The 22,965-nt window shown below is 36.0% G+C and overlaps 1 protein-coding gene across 4 annotated transcripts in view; it reads right to left on the bottom strand.

Annotated features, from left to right (window-relative positions):
* Positions 1-22,965, bottom strand: part of LRBA (LPS responsive beige-like anchor protein) — a 622,710-nt gene that overhangs the window by 494,396 nt on the left and 105,349 nt on the right. For all 4 annotated transcript variants that reach the window (XM_036239773.1, XM_036239776.1, XM_036239775.1 and 1 more), the window contains 6 exons: positions 20,439-20,562; positions 19,953-20,145; positions 3,706-4,731; positions 2,304-2,482; positions 1,296-1,449; positions 743-923 (listed from right to left, as the gene is read on the bottom strand). In XM_036239773.1, coding sequence (XP_036095666.1) covers positions 743-923; positions 1,296-1,449; positions 2,304-2,482; positions 3,706-4,731; positions 19,953-20,145; positions 20,439-20,562 — 1,857 coding nt within the window. The remainder of the gene's footprint in view (positions 1-742; positions 924-1,295; positions 1,450-2,303; positions 2,483-3,705; positions 4,732-19,952; positions 20,146-20,438; positions 20,563-22,965) is intronic.

Here is a 22,965-nt window from a genome sequence, read left to right as displayed (position 1 = left end):
AAAACCTCCTCATTAAGAAAAAAGAATTTTTTTGTTCACCTAAGGAAGTCCCATAACAGCAAAAATTATTTTCATGTGTTTTAACTTTTACCTGAGAAAGAACTGCCTCCAAAGGAACAGAGATTTAATCATTTTATTTACTGCTTTAACAAATTATCACAGCTTATTTGAATAGAGGCTGCACTTTAAACATACTTGTTTAGAACCCTGCTCCTCAAGTGGGTTAGTAAGAGAAGCAACATCAACATCACCTGGACTTATGAGAAAAGCAAGTTTAGGCCTCATCCCAGACCCACACAATATAATCTGCATTTTACCAAGATCTTTTATGGTGATTCATGTGCATGAATTATCTTTTATTCTTCTCTCAATTACAGTTGATGTACAATATTATAATAGCATCAGTTGTACAACACAATGATTAGACATTTATATAACTTACGAAGCAATCCCTCCAGTCAGTCTAGTGCCCATGTGGCACCATACAGTTATTACAATATTATTGACTATACTCCCTGTGCTGTACCCCACATCCCTGTGACTGTTTTTATAACTGGCAATTTGCACACTACCTGGGACTTGTTAGAAAGACAATTTGAGGCCTCAACCCACACCTTATAATCTAATCTTCACTTTAATGATCCTCTCTAATGCAACAGGAGAAATATAATATTCAATTTAATATGCCTGGATCACTGAAAATTTTCAAGTACATTCCTAAAAATGGGTTTTAGCAGCTCACCTAGTCGGAGACACTGACGCAAAATTCCTCCAGATGACATATTTTTTTCAGCTTCAATTTCAGTAAAGCCAAGAGAACTTGCAAATATGAGCACGTCCACAAGGCTAATGAGCCTCTGCAAAAATGTCACAGAGGCTTCTATTGAGAGGCCCTGAGTAGGTTCAATATTCTCCAGCTCATGCTGTAAGGAATAAAGTTTGACAATTACATCTATATTCTGATAAAAATCTAATTTTATTAGATATATTCTCCAAATTTCTTAATTTTATAATTTTATAAAAGCCAGGCTTTCAGAAATCTACTACCACAGAGTAATTTCCTTATCATTCCATCTAAAACAAGGAAACACACAGGTGAAACACTGTCAGTTATTTTATATTCGCTAGCTGACACATCCCTAAGAAGTCAGCATTCCTTTTAGTCCTTTCATCCCTGTTGCTTTTGATTTACAGCACTTGTGATGCAAAATAACTACCACATTCAAGTTTTAATCAATAGATATGCATAAAAGTCATGTTTTCACACCAATTTTATATAGTAGTTAAGTCCTTACTGTAGCGGATGTAGCAGCTGAAAGCAATGGCAGTATCCCCCCACAAGCCATGACCATATTGTCCATCACTTGAGAGATGAGATGAATTGTGTTGTGTACAAAGATGACATTATCACTGCTATTCACGAAGTCCATAACTGTCTTTGTTGAATGGCTGTCCAAAGATAAATGATGTTTACTGATAAAGCTAAAGAAAGGAAATCACAATTTGCCTACTTGAGGGGAGGGAGGATAAGAAGGTGCCTTTGCTTCATCTTGAAAGCTGAGTAAGGTAATGATGCCGCAGGCATGTGTGGGTGCACACTTCTTCAGGAGATGCAGACCATTCCATAGCAGCAGTTACTATCCAAGCCCTTTCCAGTGCTGAAACATAAATACTATTCATCTTACACTCGATATAAAAAGTTGAACTAAATTATCCTTAACTGGGGACAAAATTGAGAAGCCATGTGGCACAAATTAAGAAGTAAACGGTGCTAAATGTGCTATTGAAAATGAATCTTCTACTAACATTTTCTTAGATGATGCCATAAAATGCATTTAAACAGAATAAAAGTAGTATACAAATAACAATAAACAAATTAGGCAATTTTAAATCATAAATTGTACTATCAAGGATAATCTAAATTACACAGATTCTATTATACAAAAATTCACTGAAGAACTGGGAGTTATTCTTAAATCCTAATTTTTTTCAGTACTTCTAATAGTAAACCCACTTGGTAGATCTACCTCCAAGTGAACTGCATACTATAAAATATGCTACAGGAAATAAATGTTCAGTAAAATTTTGAAAAGAAAAATCTGATTTTCAAGTTTTTGTAATGAGACAGGGTAGCTCATTTTTATAATGGAAAATAAAAATGAATTCAATAAACCTTATCACAGAAATAATTTATCTTCTATTCTTTAAGTAATTAATTGCAACGTGTTAACTATGTAAATATCTTTGAAAACCAAGGCTTAAGTTTATTATACACATCTTCTTTAATAAACATATGGACAAACCTTCTCCACATCTGTATATCTGTTTCTATTGAAAATAATAGATCAGTGAGCAAACGCTGATGCATATGAGACCATTTGAACTCAGGAATACGAAACATAGTCGGTCTGGAATCCCTCCTCTGTCCATTAGCGACATCTGATGCTATCCCTTGCCCAGACTGTTTCTGTTGCCTTGATGTCTAACACAGAAAATTAAAAAAGTAATGAAATAAGTTCAATTTCAAAGGAAGGCATTAATAAGTAATGTAATACCTTCTATGCAATTCATTTAACAAATACATTTTAAGATACTAAGGAACCAAATTAGAGAAAAATCATCATGGATAATAACAGTAACAATACTTTAATACACACACACACACATATTTTTATCCTCACGCAAGGACATTTTTTTCCATTTTTTTGTTCAGATAGAGTGGGAGGGAGAGAGAGGAAGAGACAGAGAGAGAGAGAAACATCAACGTGAAAGGGACACATCGAGTGGCTGCCACCTGCACAACCAACCAGGGCTGGGGACAAACTACAACCGAGGTACACGTCCTTAGCAGGAACCGAACCCAGGTCTCTCTGGACCACAGGCCAACACTCTAACTGCTGAGCCAAACCGGACAGGGCAATACTTTAATATATTTTAAGCAGTAATAAAATATATGAAACTAGGACAATTCAACATAATGAGCTTGGAACCATATTAATATTACCACCAGCTAATGTAGCATTTTATAAAAAAATGCAAGAAATTCTTTGTTTTGAATATTAGCATGAAAGAAAGGTAGTATCTGGATTATAAATTGGCTGGAATTAAGAACAAACAAAAATAAAGACAGCAGAATGAAGAACAAACCAACAAAACAAGAAGGAAGGAGAGAGAAAAGAGTTTAATAAAGAGGGAAATGACAACATGCAACCACCTGCTGTCTCGTGAATCATGCTGAGACTCTGGTGAAGGAGAAAGATCTCACAAAAGCCTCCCTCTTACAAACAGATTTCATGGAATAATTTTAAACCACACACTTTGTATAAAAAATTATACACTAGCAAGTGGTTCTGCAGGATGTAATCCTAGATTTTGTTGGAAAACTAATGTACTAACTATAATTGGGTTATTTTAAAAAAGAGTAAAAGGCAATCATTTCCAATATTTGCTTTATAAACTAAAATTATGCCAATCCTGAAAATTTAAAGCAGTAACTTTTGGTAATACTATGATGAAAATAATAAAAACTGCCATTAAATGAACATAGAACAAGCCAAAGGCTGTGCTCAAGAAATATAATCTTTACATTCATTGTGCTTATATGATTACAAATAGAATACAATTAATTCAAAGCTAAAATAAAAGTATATACACTTGCTCTATATTGACTCATGCAAATACATTTCCAGAAGACAATGTAATTACCTCAAGCACAGGTTGAAGAGGTTGAGATGCCTCCACATTTGTACTGGCCTTCAGTTCCAGTCTCTCAGTATCTGTGGCAACACTGGAAACATCCAATTTAGCAATCCTCTGCTCAGGAGTAGGAGACTCTAAAATATCACCATGAGCATCATTAATTACTTTGGTTTCTCTCGCCAAATTAGTTGTTTTCTTCCCTGCTTCCAGCATCTGACCATTGTCTGATTGTACAGTTATTTGGGAAGCAGTAGTGTCTGGTGAGGTAGCTGAAGACCCTGAAGCTGTCATAGTCAAGATTTCAGAATCTTTAGAATCCTGAGTTTCAGTGTCAGTTTGCTTCTTACTTACAGGGTCCTCCTCTTGAAATACTAATTTTTGGTCATTACTAAACATGTCCAGTCTTTCCTTTGCAGCTGGAGACAAGCTATTCTCTTGGAGCTCTGTGGGTAGACTGGCTTCCTCAGTAGGACTACTATCTACCTTCAGTTCTACATAATCATCATCATCTTCTTCTTCCTCTACTATAGACTTATCCAGTAATTCTGGTGCCTCTGAAGCATCCTCTTCTGAAGGGGAACTTATTGAAGCAGTTACTTCACTCACAGTCATATCTTTGCCAATTGTTTTCAAAGTATTAGAAGAAACAGTCCCAGCTTCTATTATGTCAGAAGATCCTTCTAAAGATCCTGCATTCATTGTTTCATTCATTGTTTCTTCTAAAGGGACTTCATCCAGTAACTCCTGATTTTCTTGCCCAGTTTTCCTTTCGTCATCAGGTGTCTTATGAGCCTGCAGTTCGACATTGGATGCAGAGTCTGCAGAACGTATCTTCTCAATGCCTGACTTTTCATCACTATTGCTGGTGACATGAGGAGACACAGGAGAACCCTTCCTATCTGATTGTTGGGATCCTCCAGAAGGGACTGCTTGAACTGAACTTGAAGAACACTGCCCTATTTCTTCATCAACATTTCCTTGGTATTCCCTAAATATATTGGCAAGGTTTTCTTTGTGTATTTCAAAAGTGACCTACATGAAAGACAAATAATCAGTCAAAATAGGCACACACAAAAAAGAATAAAGCATGCAGGATATAAAATATATTTAACAACTTTTCAAATACATAGTTTATGTAATACATTAAACAATTTTCCTGTAATTTCTTATAAAATTATAAATAATTCAATCACAAAATTCTAAACAGTCAAGAAAAATTATAGCTAATCTTAATGCTAACAGGTAGCATGGCATCAAATCACAATAAGAACATAGTTATTTAGACTATTCTTAAAGATGTATAGTGAAAGAACACCCTATTCCACTGGCATATATTAACTTGTACCAGGATCTAAGTATGTACCATGGAGAAGTGCTTGGTGAACTAGATAACACATTGTTTCACCTACAATGAAAACTCATTTCCCCATGATTTATCCTCAGCAGAGATTAAAAACTATTAATTAATTATGCTCACAATTAGAGCAGAGCCCTATAAATTAAATTACTAAAATGTATTCTTACTAAGCTAAAAAATACAAATTCTTTTAGCAATATAAATAAAATTCAATCCTTCCCCAAAGACCAGCCATAATTTTCAAACTCTGGTCACAAATGGTCTGAAAGTTCCAGTTAATCCATTTGTACACCCATTCATTCTACTTGTATGTGACTTACTACTGTGTATTCAATACTGTCAACATCCCCACATCACACTTAGCCTTTTAACCAACTAAATGGAAAAAAATGATTAGAGAAAAAGTAAAAAAGAGTGCTGTGATTTTTTTTTATATTACACTTTTTTTTTTCATTTATCTTCATATGGAGTGGGAGAGAGGAAGGAGGAGAGAGAGAAACATCAACGTGAGACACATCGAGTGGTTGCCACCCACACGACCCCAACTGGCCAGGGACAAACTGCAACCGAGGTACATGCCCTTAGCGGGAACCGAACCCGGGACTCTCTGGTCCGCGGGCCGACACTCTAACCGCTAAGCCAAAACGGCCAGGGCAGTGCTGTGATTTCTTAATGCCCAAGGTTTATGATTTTTATCTCATCAAGAATTATCATCTTATAGCCAACCATTATTTGACTGTCACTGGTGTTTCGAAGGGAAATGACTCTCAAAAAAGTATAATACATGCAGAAAGTACAGGCACAATTAGTTTATAATAAGCACGAGAATTGTTTCCTCCTATAACTTAGATTATGATGTATATATAGTAAATTGAACCTTTAGTCAACAGACCTTAATTGAAGCCTAGTATGGAAGGATGCTGGTAGATAAAATATTTTATGCCCAAAAATCTATAGCCCTTTTCGAATCATAGGTGTGTATACACATAGGTAAAAGGCAAATAAAAGTAAAAATAATACACAATGCACACATTTCCTTCTACAGCTATTAACTAGCCTTTAATCACAACATTCACAGTACATTCATGTCATAATGTGATACAGCTAAAAATAAAAATGTTTAGGCTCCTGTGGAGGGGACGGCAGGCTGCACCCACCCTGAACTTGCAGTGTCCTCCTCCTGGGGGAGCTGGAATTGGAGACTCTGGCGGAGACTGAGTGGCATGGCTCTGGTGTAGGGACCACAACCCCCATTGAGTTCCTGACCATGATGCCCCCAAGTAGGAGGCCCACTAGCCCCACCCTACGGAGCTCACGCCTTGTGGAAGAGTCTATGGGGCACAGCCAGCCTGGGCCCAACTCCAGTCTTTCTTCAGAAGGCTCTGGAGGAAGACCAGGCAACCTCAGGGGTGGCGGAAGAGTGGACAGGTAGAGATGGACCTCAGAAAACCTTGGGACTTTTATTGATCTGCCTCCATCTCAGAGCTGGAGGAACTTGACACAGTTTGGCCCTCCCATGCACACACAGGCCCAGTAGACAGAGCCACAAAAAGTGAACAGTGTGGTAGCTCCAGACAGGTAGCCCAAGGCTGGTTACATGCAGCTTCTAACATCAACCTGCGCTGGAATCCTGCCAGTGTGGACCCAAAACCAGCACAAACACTGGTGAGGTTCAGACCACACCAGAGTTCGACCCAAATAGCCACACAAGTGGCACACCCTAAAGGGGATTCCAGCAGGCACCAGACTCTGCTGGGAACAAATCTGGATAAAAACCAGTACATGTATATAATGGATTGTACTGCCTCTCCATCTGTAGTCAAATCTATTCTAAATAGTGCTTTGTCTTTCCTAAGCAAACCAACTTGTTTACTGTTTCTTCTGGAAATGTGAATATTAAGAATGCTTTAAAAATTCTGAAGCTTAGTGTACTCCATTGCCTAAAAGCAAAATTGCAAATAAGCTATTATCATTGCTGTTATCTTTTTTGATACTGTTTTCCTAATGGTATTTGTGCTGATAATTCCTAATTAATTACCAGATATTGTTCTAAATTACCCAGCTAAAAGACTAGTCATTAATCTTCACAATCATTTGATAGCTAATCTATAGCTATTTGTAATGTTTGGAAAGCGATTCAAGGAACTACTAGCTAAAGATACTCATGAGCTAATAACTACAACATTTCTTTTGCCGTTACTTTCAACTTAATTAACACTCAAATGTACTAATTAGAAGATAAAAGATTAATAAAATACATCAAGAAATTAATATTTTAATAATATATTTAAATTTTTTAACCCATAAAAATTTAGACTTTAAAATGTCAGGCAATGTTTAGAAACAGGCATTCTTTTTTAAGCAAATGCATCTTTTTCATTGTATTTTATTTTCCTATGGAAATACAAGCTGAATATGATATGCTAACTTCTAACTCTTAGGTTACCAACCTTCCCACAGTTGATAAATAAGATTTATCTTTAAAAACAGCTGAATCTTCCCATATGGGATAGCATCCATAAGCATAGCTCACAGGGATTAAGACCACACAAAATATCTTTTACAAAGACTCTGATCCAATACCTTACAACAATGGTATAAGGTAACATGTAATAGTTAAGATCAAATTATAAAATATTTATATGTTTATACAAATTTACTGATCTATTTTATGCAAAGCACTTTGGTCACAAATCTAAATGCTCTGGTTCCAACCTAAACTCTTAAATACTCTCCTAATATAACCTGACTGGAAGAATAAAGTCTATGCTATCGCAAGAGGATTAGTTATGAAAATAACATCCTAAATTCAACAACAAAGGGAAAAAATCTCATGAAGAAAACAAATTGTATACATAATAAGCATATACAGTCATCATGTAATTAAACTTAACATTCTTGAATAGGTAGCATATTTTGATGGGGTCCAGAAGACATGACCCCAAAGTATATCATGTTGGTATACTGAATTATTTTAAGATGAAGGAATTTGAGAAACAGCACATGTAGGAAGAACTCTGACCCCTCCATCCTCACCTGAAGCAGATCACAGATTTTAAAAATATCAGCTCCACCAATTTTTCCAAATGAAATTTTGGAGAATGCCAAAATATGAAAAGTAAGCTTGAATCATTCATTCAATCACTCCTTCCTAGAATTACAAGTGGTCTGATAGCATCCAATATTAATTACATCAAAGCAACAGCTTTTAACTTTACTTCTCCATAGTATGATGCACTATATATACACTTAATAACATGCAACCATTAAAATTCATGTGAGAAAACAACAAAAACCAGACTCACAGAAACAGAGATCAAACAAACGGTTGGCAGAAGGGAAGAAGGTTAAGTAAAAAATGTGAACAGAAATATAGTTGGTAATATTGTGGTAAGTTTGCATGGTGATACATGATTACTAGAATTAGTGTGTTTGGTGACACTATAAGGTACATAAATGTCAAATCGCTGCAGTGTACACCTGAAACTAATAAAATGTTGTGTACCAACTACACTGAAATAAAAATTTTAAAAAAAACAACTAAATTACCCAATGCTACTAAAGCTTTGGAAGGAACAAGTAGATACATGACTGGTAACAACATAGTGGTAGAGTTCTAAAAGGGAATGCAGCAGTGCATACCAAAAGCAACAAAAATATGAAAATACCTCTTGGCACCTTGGAAACTAAGCTAACAAGGAATAAGGGACATGAGAAAAGGAATAAGTAACTATTTCACTAGTCCCTCTATCCTCCAGGTACTAAGGCACTATACATTCATCACTCTCTTTTACTTCTGATGAATGAATTAAGTCAGAGAAGTTGCCCCGGCAGGTTTTTCTCAGTGGTTAGAGCATTAGCCCATTGACCAGAGTCTTGGGTTTGATTCTAGTCAAGGGCACAAACCTTGGCTGCAGTTTAGTCCCTGGCCATGGTGGGGGTTGTGTGAGAGGCAACCAATCGATGTGTCTCTCTCACATCGATGTTTCTCTTTCCCTCCCTCCCTCCCTCCCACTCTATCTGAAGATAAATGGAAAAATATCCTTGGGTGAGGATTAAAAAATAAAAGTCATCTAAGTTTAATAAGGTGCCCAAGTTCTTCCACAGGTAGTTAAATCCAGGATTTCCTGAGTCCAAAGTTTTTTCCACTACAACACAATAACTGCCTAAACATAGCATCATGGGTATACAGATTTTTCTAGAAATGTTCTATAACAGGGGCCTGTAAACTACAGTGTCCATACTAAATCCAGTTGCAGTCTATTGTTCTAAATAAAGCTTTATTAAAACACACAAAAATAGCCCTAGCCAGTTTGGCTCAGCAGTTCGAGCGTCAGCCCGCAGACCAATGAGTTATGGGTTCAATTCCAGTCAAGGGCATGTACCTCGGTTGTGATTCGTCCTGGCCTTGGTTGGGTCACGCAGGAGGCAACCAGTCGATGTGGCTCTATCACACTGATGTTTCTCTCTGTCTCTCTCTCCCTCCCACTCCAGCTAATGATAAATAGAAAAATATCTTCAGGTGAGGAATAAAAAAAAATTTACACACACACACACGCACACAAAAATACAATTCATGTAAGAAGCATATCTTTAAATGAAACTATTGTAAATCACTGTGATGATCACATTGTAAGGTATATAAATGCCGAATTGCTACACTGTACACCTGAAATTAATACAATATTGTGTACCAACTACACTTAAATAAAAATTAATTTATGATAGTTTTTGTAAGAAAATAATTATATGTATGTATATATTTATGCATATAACATAACAGAAGACTGAAAAGTCTTGCACCAAAATGTTAATATTAAGTCATACACAGGTGAGTGGATAATGGCGGATTCTTTGTTTTTGTGTGTATATATTTGTACTAGGTTCCAAATTTCCTACAATGAGCACATATTATTTTATAAAGTAAAAAACAATAAATACCATTTGGTAAAAAAAATTAAAGTTAAAGAATACTTTAACAAGTGTAAATTGATGACAATTCCTAAAATGTAGAAATTTATATTTACATATGCAGCTTTTACATCAACCCATGAATCAAGAGGTCCCCAGTTCGAATCTCTGTCAGGACACACGCCCAGGCTGTAGGCCGAATCCCTGGTGGAGGCCTTGCAGGAAGCAGCCAATCAATGTTCACTTTCATCAATGTTTCTCTCTCTCTCTCCCCCTCTCCCACTCTCTCTAAAAAAAATCAATAAAGAAAAAAAAATTTAATAACAATGTCTAAAAATAAATAAAATATGTAGCTTTTAAATTTATTATATAGCTACCACAAACACATGAATAATTGATATATGCCAGTTTATAGCTTGTGATTTTTTAAAATATTTTTAAGAAACCACTTAGAAAATTCTAATAAAACTGACTTCCACCTGCTTTTTATCCAACCTAAATTGTATTTTCTTCTGATATAAAATAACTGACATTTATGTTTAAGCCATTTTATCACATTGGTAACAGAAAGTAAAATCTTAAGATATTTCAAATATAATCCAAATTAATTAAACAACTTGACTCAAACTAATCATATGAGGAAAATCATAAAACATACTGTATTTTTAACTCAAGTGTGAATACATTTATTTGTTGATTATTTTAAGTCAGAGCCCATTCTAAACTTATGGTAATATAGGTCTAGATAAAATACAGTATCTAAAGTTAGTAGTTTTATTTGTTTAGAAAAAATGTTTGAACCGTTCTCCTAATTCAGAATATATTAAATGACTTAATTTAAATTGTAATCAATGAATAGAAGAATGTTAACAGACCAAATGAAAAGAGTATTATTTAATTACTCAACATAATATTCCATATGAAACATATAAAAAGACAAATGCTAAAAACCTAAAGAACTGCCCTAGCTGGTTTGGCTCAGTGGTTAGAGCATCAGCCTGCGGTCCAGAGAGACTCGGGTTCGGTTCCCACTAAGGGCACGTACTTCGGTTGCAGTTTATCCCCGGCCCTGGTTGGTTGTGCGGGTGGCAGCCACTAGATGTGTCCCTTTCACATCGATGTTTCTCTCTCTCTTCCTCTCTCTCTCTCCCTCTACCTGAACAAAAAATGGAAAAATGTCCTCGGGTGAGGAAGATAAACAAAAAAACAAAAAAAAACTAAAGAACTCCCAAGAAAATAATGGAATTAAAAGATTACTGGTAACAGGTACGCACCTGAAACCTTCTGACCAAGTACCCAACACATGCAGTTACATCAGAAGAGCCTATTACTGTTTATAAAATCTGGTTCAGCTGTTGGAGGAGAGGGACACAGTGACAAACAGTTTCCCTGCCACAAAGGTGGCAGGAAATCTATCAAAGTGGACAATAAAATTGCAATTGAGTTTCTTTGGCTTTTTATAGCAGCTGAATGTATCCTGGTGTAACTCTGCAAAAGCTATCCAATTCTGTAACATTAGTTTTTAACCAGTTCTTTATCAAGACCATATTATAACTCTGAGATAGTAAGATTTAAAATGGCTTTTTTAAAAAAAGAATCATTTCAGTATCATGTGCATGAAAATATTTATAAAGCTTTAGAATGAATATTTTCAGAGGAAAAAATTTTATTCCAATAATTTCAGCAGAATTTTAACAGCATGCTACAAATTGTTCACCTAATTATGGAAACATTTCAGCTCCACCCTAAACATCGTTAAATATTGATTTGAAGACTCTTAAAGTATAAGTTGTGCATTTTTATTTTAAAAATAGTTGTCAAGATATTAAAATTCCAAAATAACTAACATAGCAATGCTCAAATAAAGTACTTGGTACAAACTTATGAAACAGAAAAGATTTTGGTCAATAAAGAAAATCCACACAAACAAATAAATCTAAAGGACATTTATTAAACATTAAAATTAAAGGTAAAAACCATAGGAATAAATGTGTAACTTTAAAATTTTCTTAACCCCCTCAATAGAGTTAAGTAAAGCTTTAGCATTAATTTTTTAAAATATACTTTAACAGGAAAAAGTGATAGGTCCACATATAAAATTATTCCATAATTAATCTAATCAGCATTTATTCCACTTTATAATTGTAATCCTAAAACTTGAGTCAAAGACTGGTTCTTGGCCCAACTTAGGCAAAAGAGGCCTCTCCATAAAGCAACTCTTTTCTTTGCAAAGGTTTTAATATCTGTTTAAAGTTCTATGTCACTAGAGTAAAAAAAAATATAAACTGATTAATCAAAACTATGTAAATACCATGCAAAATAGAAAGCCTACTCTGGATTTGTTGAGTATAAACTGAGTCTAAAAAATACTGATTGCAAATAATGCATTAAAACAGTACTTCAGCCCTGGCCAGTTTGGCTCAGCGGTTAGAGCATCAGCCTGTGGTCCAGAGACCCAGGTTCGGTTTCCGCTAAGGGCGTGTACCTCGGTTGCAGTTTTTCCCTGGCCCTGGCTGGTCGTGTGGGTGGCAGCCACTCGATGTATCCCTTTCAAGTCGATGTTTTTCTCTCCCTCTTCCTCTCTCCGTCCCACTCTGTCTTAACAAAAAATGGAAAAATGTCCTTGGGTAAGGATAAAAAAAAAAAGTACTTCATATTTCTTCCTTTACATTCTCTGCACTGTAACATATGCTCCTAGAAAGACAAAAAAGGTTTACCTTTTTTTTTTTTTTTTAATGTATTAAAGGATCTTCACTGGGTCCATATTTAATTTACATAGTATTCCTCTACTCTCCATAGTTCTAAAGAGTATATCGTATTATATTAGCAGCTTAGTACATGAAGGTGGGAAGCAGAGAATTTTATAACAGTTAGTAAAAATAATTCCCCATACACTAGAGTGCATAAGAAGGGCTTTTTAAAAATACAGATTTCTGGGTACATCCCATGAAATTCAAACTGAGATTCTAAGGGGGTTCATAATAAAATGCACATCCCAAGTTACTCTGATGAGGTAGTCCCCAAATCATCCTGTGTATGACTGTGACCTGGATAATTTAAAGACAGCTGCTGCAACTGTTCCTTGGATCCCATGTGAGAGAAGACCGAGACACTAAGGCACCCATAGGTGGCATGGTGTCACATGACAGCTGAACCAAACAGCCCCAAAAAAACAACGTAGTTCTTCCTTCTCCTTCCTGCAACAAATATTTAATGTTCAGCTGCCAAGTAACTCAGCACTATTCACAGTTCCACGGGAGATATAAAGAAGTGTAAGACCTTTCGCACCCCTGCTAAAGAGAGCTTACAATTAACAGCCAAAATAAGAAATCACTTATAACCAAGAATACATAATGAGGGGTATTACAGAGTCACACAAGATTAAATGCCAGTCTGCATTTGCTGTGTTACTCATTACTGTTCTTCTTCACGTAGATTACATACTTATTCCTTCCTGCCTTGTTTTTCAGTTTCTCATACATATGTTATCTCCCATATTACCCAGTAACTTCTTCTAGGATTAAGATCTGTTCCTGACTCACTTTCCATAGTGATTAGAAGGTACTCAAACAGAAGATTTAAAAAACTAAAAGGAATAAATTGAAAGGAAAAAAGAAAGAGGAAAGATAAAGGTAGAAATGGAAAGAAAGAATATGGGCAACTGGAGTTAGACCTTGGCATACAGTGACTGAAAATAAATGAGAGAGTCCACCCCGTGTTGACAAACCGAGATGGGGGGGAACAGAGATAAAACACAGATTCACTAAGGACAGAACAGAGAAAAAGATAAACATACTGGGGGGAGGCAGAAGGCAGGGGTACAGAATGGATGCAGGGGAAAACAGAGGAAGAAAAATAGAGGAATAGGAAAGGGGGAGATAGTGGCTCAGAGAAGAAAAAAGAACAAGTAACGAGGGAGAGAGGTAGCTAGGCAGTGATGGATGGTAGCCACAGTCAACAGCCAAGGAAAGGGGTGTATAAAACTGATTAGTTACACTTTGGGGAGACAGAGAAGGTAGGAGGAGAGAGGGAACATGGAAGTGAAGGGAGAAAGGGAAAGGAAGAGGGGCAAGGAGGGCACTGGGAGGGGAAAATGAGAAGGGGGAAGGAGGGGGTGAGAGATACTTAAAGAGATAGCAAAAAAAAATTAAGTGCTGTGAATTCATTCAGGATGACATGGCCTGAGAGTACCAAAAACTGTCACATAGCAGTGATTTAACTAGCAAAGTCCTTTAAAATGTAAAGGATTTGGGTAGGTACAATGGAGCACAAAGTGCATGTCATGAATAAACAAAAATAAAGATTTAACAAAGCATGATACATTTTAGAAGTCTAGAACCAACACAGCCAGAGTGAAGATTCTGGGCAAGGGAAATAATGGAGGATGAAGTAGGAAATACTTTTTTTCAAAAGAAACAGTAAAATATTAGGTACAAATTATTTTGCCAAAAAAAAATCTTATTTGCTTTCTAAGATTAGAACAAGTGTTTATGGATGTGAGTAACATTATATGTTATTTTTAGCTTAAAATATCTAGAGGAAAATAATACCTAGGTCTACTGACCATCAGAAATGTCCAGGGTAGAAGTGATCTGGACATGCATGAAAATTTAGAAATCATTAAGAAAAACTTCGAAGCAAATAAAAGATAAAACCTTGCAAAAATAAGAAATCTAACAGTATCAAGGATTAGAGTAGACCATTACTTAGGACCCAGCAATTCTACTCCTACTTACACATCCGAGAGCAGTGTGTTTTTTTTTAGTTGAGAATAATTCAGTTGGCAGATCATGGAATCTCTTACTAAGGCATCAGCAGCAATTTTAAATGAAAAAGAAAAGTAAGCCCTGGCCGGTTTGGCTCAGCGGTTAGAGCGTCCGCCTGCGATCCGGAGAGACCCGGGTTCGGTTCCCGCTAAGGGTATGTACCTCGGTTGCAGTTTGTCCCCGGCCCTGGTTGGTCATGTGGGTGGCAGCCACTCGATGTGTCCCTTTCACATCGATGTTTCCCTCTCTCTCTCTTCCTCTCTCTCCCTCCCACTCTGTCTGTACAAAAAATGGAAAAATGTCCTTGAATGAGGATAAAAAATAAATAAATAAATAAAATTTAAAAAAAAAGAAAAGTAAGAGTGCATCACTACACACAAGATTTAATAAGGGTAAATATTGTATCATAAAACCTGTTTCAGGTGTGTGGAGGAAAGGGGGGGGCAGTGTGTGCATACATACTTGGTCACAATAAATGTCTTTTATTTATAAAAAGCCAGAGTTATAAAGAGTTTGAAAATGACACCTCTATTAAAACCTTTGTCTCTGAGCACCTGAGTTATTCATAGCATTGAAAATGAATGAACCAAAGCTATATTACAATAAAAATTAAAAACGCGCCCTGGCCAGTTTGGCTCAGTGGTTAGAGCATCAGCCCATGGACCAGAGAGACCCAGGTTCAGTTCCCACTAAGGGCACGTATCTCGGTTACAGTTTGTCCCCAGCCCCGGTTGGTCTTTTGGGTGACAACCACTTGATGTGTCTCTCTCACATAGATGGTTCTCTCTGTCTCTTCCTCCCTCCCTCCCTCCCACTCTATCTGAAGATAAATGCAAAAAAATGTCCTCAGGTGAGGATAAAAAAAAAATTTAAAACACATAGTTTAACAGAAAAAGATTAAAGCACAGAAAAGTCCACGCAGCATGACATCATTTTCATGAAATATAATAGACAACATTAGATAATATACTATTTAGAAATACACATTTAGTTTTTTAAAGAAGGACAAGATACACACACTGGTCAAACAGGCAATTAGGTTTGGAGTCGGAGTGGGGGTTGGATAAGAGAACCACACAGGCCCTGGCCAGTTTGGCTCAGAGGTTGGAGCATCAGCCTGCGGTCCAGAGAGACCGGGGTTCAGTTCTTGCTAACGGTGCGTACCTCCGTTGCAGTTTGTCCCTGGCCCTGGATGGTCGTGTGGGTGGCAGCCACTCTATGTGTCCCTTTCACGTCAATGTTTCTCTCTCTCTTCCTCTCTCTCCCTCCCACTCTACCTGAACAAAAAAATGGAAAATGTCCTCGGGTGAGGATAAAAAAAATAAATAAATAAAAGAAATAGAGAACCACACAGCATGTTCTTAAGTTGGACAGTCACAATTCCTCCTTTTTAACACTTCATAGCAGCGATTTTCAACTGGTGTAACACAAGAATTTTTAAAACTTGCAATACCTGACTATTTAGTCAAGGGTACTGACCTCTTTTCCCTTAGATTATCAAATTTAAAAATGACAACAGCCAACAAAATAGCCGTCCGCAGTGAATGAAACAAAGTCTACCTATGTTTTTGTCAGATTGGCAAAAAATATATTCTTTGGTGTGCTGCAGAATTTTAGTAATTATTTCATGGGTGCCAGGAATGAAAAAGATTGAAATTGCTGCTGCATAGCAATATATGTTATACAAATATTTTTAGGTGAATTGAGTCTTTATTTTAAATGTGGTATTTATATCACACATGAAGTGACCTGGGCACAAACTAGCGTGCTGGCAGTAAGAAGGAAAACAGAAGGATGAATAAGAGAAATGACAGAGCTATCACAAAGGAAAATAGTAACTGAGCATTTAATTCTATTTTTTTTATTTCACTCATTAACTCTTAACCTCAACTATGTATACAGATACACATTTACCATTTCTAGATTAGACACTGATTGTTAAGAAAAGTTGAAAAACTTGCCTGAGTTTACAAAACTAAAAATTACTATAAATCAGAATTTAAACCCAGAACTAGCCAGTCTCCAAAGCCCAAGTTTTTCTCATTACTTATGCAAATGAACTGACAACTGGGTATAAATGTTTAGTAATAATTGCTCAAAAGCACCTGAGAGATCTCCTAGCCAACCTCTTTCTTTTGTAGATAGGAAATTCAAAGATACTAAGCTATTAGCCCCAAATACCCTGTGACTGAAGCAGTTCGTAAGCTTTTTGGTCTTAGAATCCTTCATACTCTTAAACAGCACAGAGGCCCCACAAAAACCTTTTATTTATTTGGGGTACATCTATTACTACTTATATTAGAAATTAAAACTAATAAATACTACAAATGAATTAAGAAATTTACAAATATTTTTACTAGCATAATGGGTTTATTAATGTAACATTTTTTGAAAAATGACAATTTTTCAAAATAAAATAATGAGAAGTGTTATTTCACATTTTTGTATATTTAAATTATGGCTTAACAGAAGACTGTTGCATTCTAATATCGAGTTTTGTATTCAATCGAATGAATTATATTGTTTTCACTGAAGTATAAAAAAAAAATCCACCCTTAAATAGATACGTAGTTAGAAAATGAGGACCACACACACTCCCTGAACAAGTTTCCAGGGCTCTCGCGGTCTTCAGGCTGTACATTAAGGATTACTGCTCTAAAGGTTATAGTCCTCTTTCTTCCTAAGGACTTGAACAAACTACAGTGTATACAAAAAGTACTGAATTAACATACACTATTTAGAAAATCTAAAAAATCTAACACTGGCACTTTCCTAACCTAGAATTTCCCCACATATATCTGAAATCCAATCCAAATGTATGAGGCCCAAACTCAACCCATTTTTCTCATGAGTGTTTATAAAAGGAAACAGTTGTAGCAGAAAGTCAGACCAGACTGCAGCAGCCCACTGCAACAGAAACCAGAATAGCTGGGCATTAGCACAAACTAAGAAAAGTAAGTTAGACAAGAGGTGGCAAATAGTTTCTGTAAAGTGCTGAATAGTAAATATTTAGGGCTTGGGGTCCATACAGTGTCTGTTGGAAATACTCCACATTTTCGGTATAAACGCCGCCCTAGAATATATACAAATAAGTGAGAGTGGCTGTGTTTCAATAAAACTTTATTTTCAGAAACAGGTCAGGCGAAATTTGGTTCTCAGGCTGTCTGTGTTTGGCTGACCCCTGCCTTAGATTAAACCGGCCAGTTCAAAAATGTTAGCAGCTAAAACAAAGCCCTACATGTGATTTTATAAAATCATATTTTTTTCTGATTTAGCATTTGTTTTCAAACATAAATGTGTAGGGTACTATCTTCCAAACTAAGATACCTTATGATAATAATGCACTGTACTCTCACTGACAAAGAAAAAGATAGAAAGAGTAAATCTTAAGAATGTTCAAATAACTAAAAGTTACTCGAACATCAAAGAAAATGTATTTAAGAACTGACAATGTAGTCTAATATAATGGCAAAATATTCCAGAGTAATATCTATAATAGTCAATAAAATAAAACATTTAAAGCTGTACCAAATTTATCATTTCTGTTCCTTCTACTCAATTTATAAATTATATATTTATATTCCTTAAGATAGTTGTTATTAAATAAAATACAAGCAGCATAAACGATAAAAGAAATAAATTTTACTACATTATTTGAAGTGCAAAATTTCAAGACAAATGACATAAAACTCCATAAATGGATAAGCCACAAACTGGCAGAAGACATTCATAAACAATGTAAATGGTTAAGACTAAGAATGTATAAAGAACACCCACGAAACAACAAGAAAATACAAATTAGTATTATGGTGGTAGACTGGCAGTGTGGCTCAATGTATTGAACATTCTCCTATGGACTGAGAGGTCCCAGTTCAATTCCAGGTCAGGGCACATGCCCAGGTTTCGAGCTCGGTCCCCAGTAGGGGGCATACAGGAGGCAGCCAATCAATGTTTCTCACATCGATGTTTCTCTCTCTCTCTCCCTTCCTCTCTTTCTAAAAAATCAATAAAAACATATTTTAAAAAAATATTACGGTGGTATAGCATTTAAAATTCATCCAATTTTCAAATTTTTAAAACTCCAGCCATACCAAATGATGAAATAATAAAAAGCAATGAGAACTTATTGCCGGCGAGAATGTAAACTGATATATCACTTTGGAAAAGAATTTCAATTATCTTATAATGTTCAACACCTACATCTTAAAAGTCGACAATTCCACTTCTAGGAATACACAGAGAGAGAAAAACTTCCAAATCTATACAAAATATATCGAAAAGGCTCATCAACTGGTAAATGGGTAAAGTCATACCATGGAATGCAATACAAATAGAAAATAAACACAACTACACAGGTCAATATGAATGAATCTCAAACAATAACAACTAAAAGCAGTAAGTTGCAGAAAAATTATGATTTCATTTAATATGATTATCATTTATGTTAAGTATAAACATGAAAAATAGAATTCTTTATTGTTTTCAGTTGTGTGTGTGTGTGTGTGTGTGTGTGTGATGTTTAAAATATACATAAGACATAGAAATAACAAAAACACCAAAAATTCAGATTAGTGGGGGATGTGGGGGCTAACAATGGTAGAAAAAGCAGTTGGGATGGGAAACCCAATTTCATAAACAGTCGTAGGTACATTATTCTTTATACCTTTTGGTATGTCTAGAATATTTCATTTAAATTCTAAACAAATGTTATATATAAATCCTAATATACAATGGCTTAAGTTTAAAAAATAAAAATAAAAAAAAGATTAGTAGATTCTTCCAAACCAATTTTTTCAACTGACTGAAACATGACCATAGGGCAAACATCAGCCAGGGCTTTCCTGTTTATTCAACCACTTTACATACAGAAATAGCCTCTCATCTTTGAATATACTGCGCCACCTTGTGTTCAAAAGCTTTGAACCACTATACAAGTCAAAGTACAGTATCTGAAAACAGATACTCGAAATATGCTGTTTCAGGAGGTTTCACTTTATTGGGTTAAGAACACACTAAAATGACATTTGGGGAAAAAAAGCATTTGTTTATGAAGAAATTGGAAATACTTTATATTTATTTTTAGTTATTCCCTGCTTTATTCATCTCACTTTCAGAGAATAATCTGCCTTTTTTTCCTTGATTTTAAATGTTTTAAATGAGTAAAACTAAAAAACATAGACATTTAAAATGCTAAATTACACTTTCATAAAGAAACTTACCTTTGAATGTGTAATTGATAAGGTGTCTACCCACACACGCCAGCCACCCCACTCATACTTGACTGCATGGTAAAGTAGGATTCTGAATATGGCATATACCATTTCTGTTATCTTTTGCTCATCAGAATTCTTAGGATTAAAGTAGCAGAGAGAAAGCATCCACTCTTGCCACACAGAACACTGGAGCAAGCTCCTGAAAATTATAAGAGAACACTAAATTACTTAAGTCATCTGAAAGAATTCTAAAAAGTAAAAGTTCAAAACAAAATAAACAAAACACCCACTTTTATCTATGTATTCAAAACAAAGAATGTGGTACTGAAAACTCAGTTTAACTATATGGTATATTACTTATATACCCTTAATGACAAAAGCATATGGAAAATTCATTTCACAGTGTTTTGTGAAGCCATTTTTCTTAGAACAAATGGGCTTATTCAAAGCTGGACTTGAATATTGCAAATAAATACTTTCTCGTATGCTTACCTTCTGTTTTCTCTACTGTTATTAAAAAGTTTAATCATGTCAGAAAGAAAGGCTCTGCGAACCTCCATGCTCTCTGGGCACTGCGGAGAATTGCGAAGTAGGGTCGCAATTACTTTTAGTATTTCTGTAAGACAATTCATAAATTAGTAAAAAACCAGGGCACTATAAAATTTTCATGATGAAAGATCATCAATTTATCGCAATTTGTTTCATTCCCGATATAAATGTCTACTAAAAACATCCTCTTTTTGTTATAAAAACATCGTCATCTGCCGAAAAGAATGACAATACATTCATTAGCAAGCATCCATAAGACAGAATGCTTTTAAATTTCAGTATTAGAATGTATAAAAGTAAAGTTGAATGTGACTTACTTTATTTATTTATTATTTATTTATTTTTGTTAATCCTCACCAGAAGATATTTTTCCATTGACTTTTAGATAGAGTGGAAGGGAAGGAGGGAGACAGAGAGAAAAACATTGATGTGAGAGAGTCATTGATTAGTTGCTTCCTGCACAACCCCAACCAGGGCAGGGGATCAAACCTCCAATGCAGGTACGTACCCTTGACCAGGAATTGAACCTGTGACACTTTGGTCAGTGGGCCAATGTTCTAACCACTAAACCAAACCAGCTAGGGTGTAAAGTTGAATTTTAAAAGGTTATAATAAATCAAGTTAAATTATGAACAAATTAAATGATGATGGTAAAACGACTAACACTAACAACTCTCCCTAATCTCTGCAAATTATTAAAGTTTATCTTAAAAAATATAACATCCGCCCTGGCTGGTTTGGCTCAGCGGTTAGAGCATCCGCCTGCGGTCCGGAGAGACCCGGGTTCGGTTTCCGCTAAGGGCACGTACCTCGATTGCAGTTTGTCCCCGGCCCTGGTTGGTCGTGCAGGTGGCAGCCACTCGATGTGTCCCTTTCACCTCGATGTTTCCCTCTCTCTCTCTCTTCCTCTCTCTCCCTCCCACTCTGTCTGTACAAAAAATGGAAAAATGTCCTCGGATGAGGATAAAAAAATATATATATATAACATCCCCCACCCCCTGCCCCCTACCCAGTAGGTGAGACTCAATGGACTGCACAAAGTCCCATGGACTAAGAGGTCCAGGGTTTGATTCCCAGGCAGGGCACATGCAGCCAATCGATGTTTCTCACATCAGTGTTTCTATCTCTCTCCCCCTTCCTCTGTCTCTAAAAAAAAAAAAAAAAAAAAAAAATCAACACCCTTATAATCTAAAAATCTCAGAAAAAGATGCCCTGGCCAAGTGATTCAATACCTAGAGCATCAGCTCGAGAACCGAAGGGTTGAAGGGTCGATTCACAGTCAAGGGCATGTACCTGGGTTGCAGGTTAAATCCCTAGCCGCGGTCCGGGAGAATGCAGGAAGCAACTAATCTCTCTCACATCAATATTTCTCCTTCTCCTCCCTCCTTTCCTCATTGTCCCCCCTACCTCCCTTCCACTCTATCCAAAAAATCAATGGAAAAATATCCTTAGGTGAAGATTAACCAAAAAATATATAAAAAGTAAAATTAGCCCTGGCCGGTTTGGCTCAGCGGATAGAATGTCGGCCTGTGGTCCAGAGAGACCCAGGTTCGGTTCCCACTAAGGGCACGTGCCTAGGTTGCAGTTTGTCCCCAGCCCTGGTTGGGTCATGCGGGTGGCGGCCACTTGATGTGTCCCTTTCACATCGATGTTTCTCCCCCCAACACACTCTCTCTGAACAAAAAATGGAAAAATGTCCTCGGGTGAGGATTTAAAAAAAAGTAAAATTAGATATAAAGAAAAAACCGCCAAAGGAAATTAAAACCTATTCAATACCCTAAATAAATACAAATAAAACTGCTCTTAATGGTCTTAAATAAAGTGCTGTCAAAATATTTTTAAGATAGCCCTGGCCGGTTTGGCTCAGCGGTTGGAGGGTCAGCCTGCGGTCCTGAGAGACCCAGGTTTGGTTCCCACTAGGGACGCGTACCTCGGTTGCAGTTTCCCCCGGCCCTGGTGGGTCGTGCGGGTGGCAGCCACACGGTGTGTTCCTTTCACATCGATGTTTCTCTCTATATATCTGTTCCTCTCTCTCCCTCCCACTCTACCTGAACGAAGAATGGAAAAATGTCCTCTCCTCGGGTGAGGATAAAAAATATATATATATATTTTTTTTTAAGATAACTTTTTTTTATTTAAGTTATTGGAATGACATTAGTGTCTAAATTTTTTATACTTGGCTTTAAGAAATGAAATTCTTTAAATATATGTTTAAATCCAGATTTTTAAAACCAAAACCAAAAAACATTTATAACTTTGCATTTAAAACTAAATAAATCAAATTTTTACCCAGTTAAGAATTTAGAAATTTTAAGACAGCCTTTGCCAAGGTTTTTGGTGATTCTGAAGCAGTAAGTTAACCACATTTGGGGAATAATTTCTTAATTCTCCTTATGAAAATTAAAAATTTCTCTAACTAAACAATGATTATAATGACAATGATAATCAAAATAATGATAGTGATTATGAT

This window comes from Molossus molossus, unplaced genomic scaffold (assembly GCF_014108415.1).
Source record: "Molossus molossus isolate mMolMol1 unplaced genomic scaffold, mMolMol1.p scaffold_m16_p_4, whole genome shotgun sequence".
NCBI classification, from domain to species: domain Eukaryota; kingdom Metazoa; phylum Chordata; class Mammalia; order Chiroptera; family Molossidae; genus Molossus; species Molossus molossus.
This window is presented reverse-complemented; position numbering and strand designations above follow the sequence as displayed.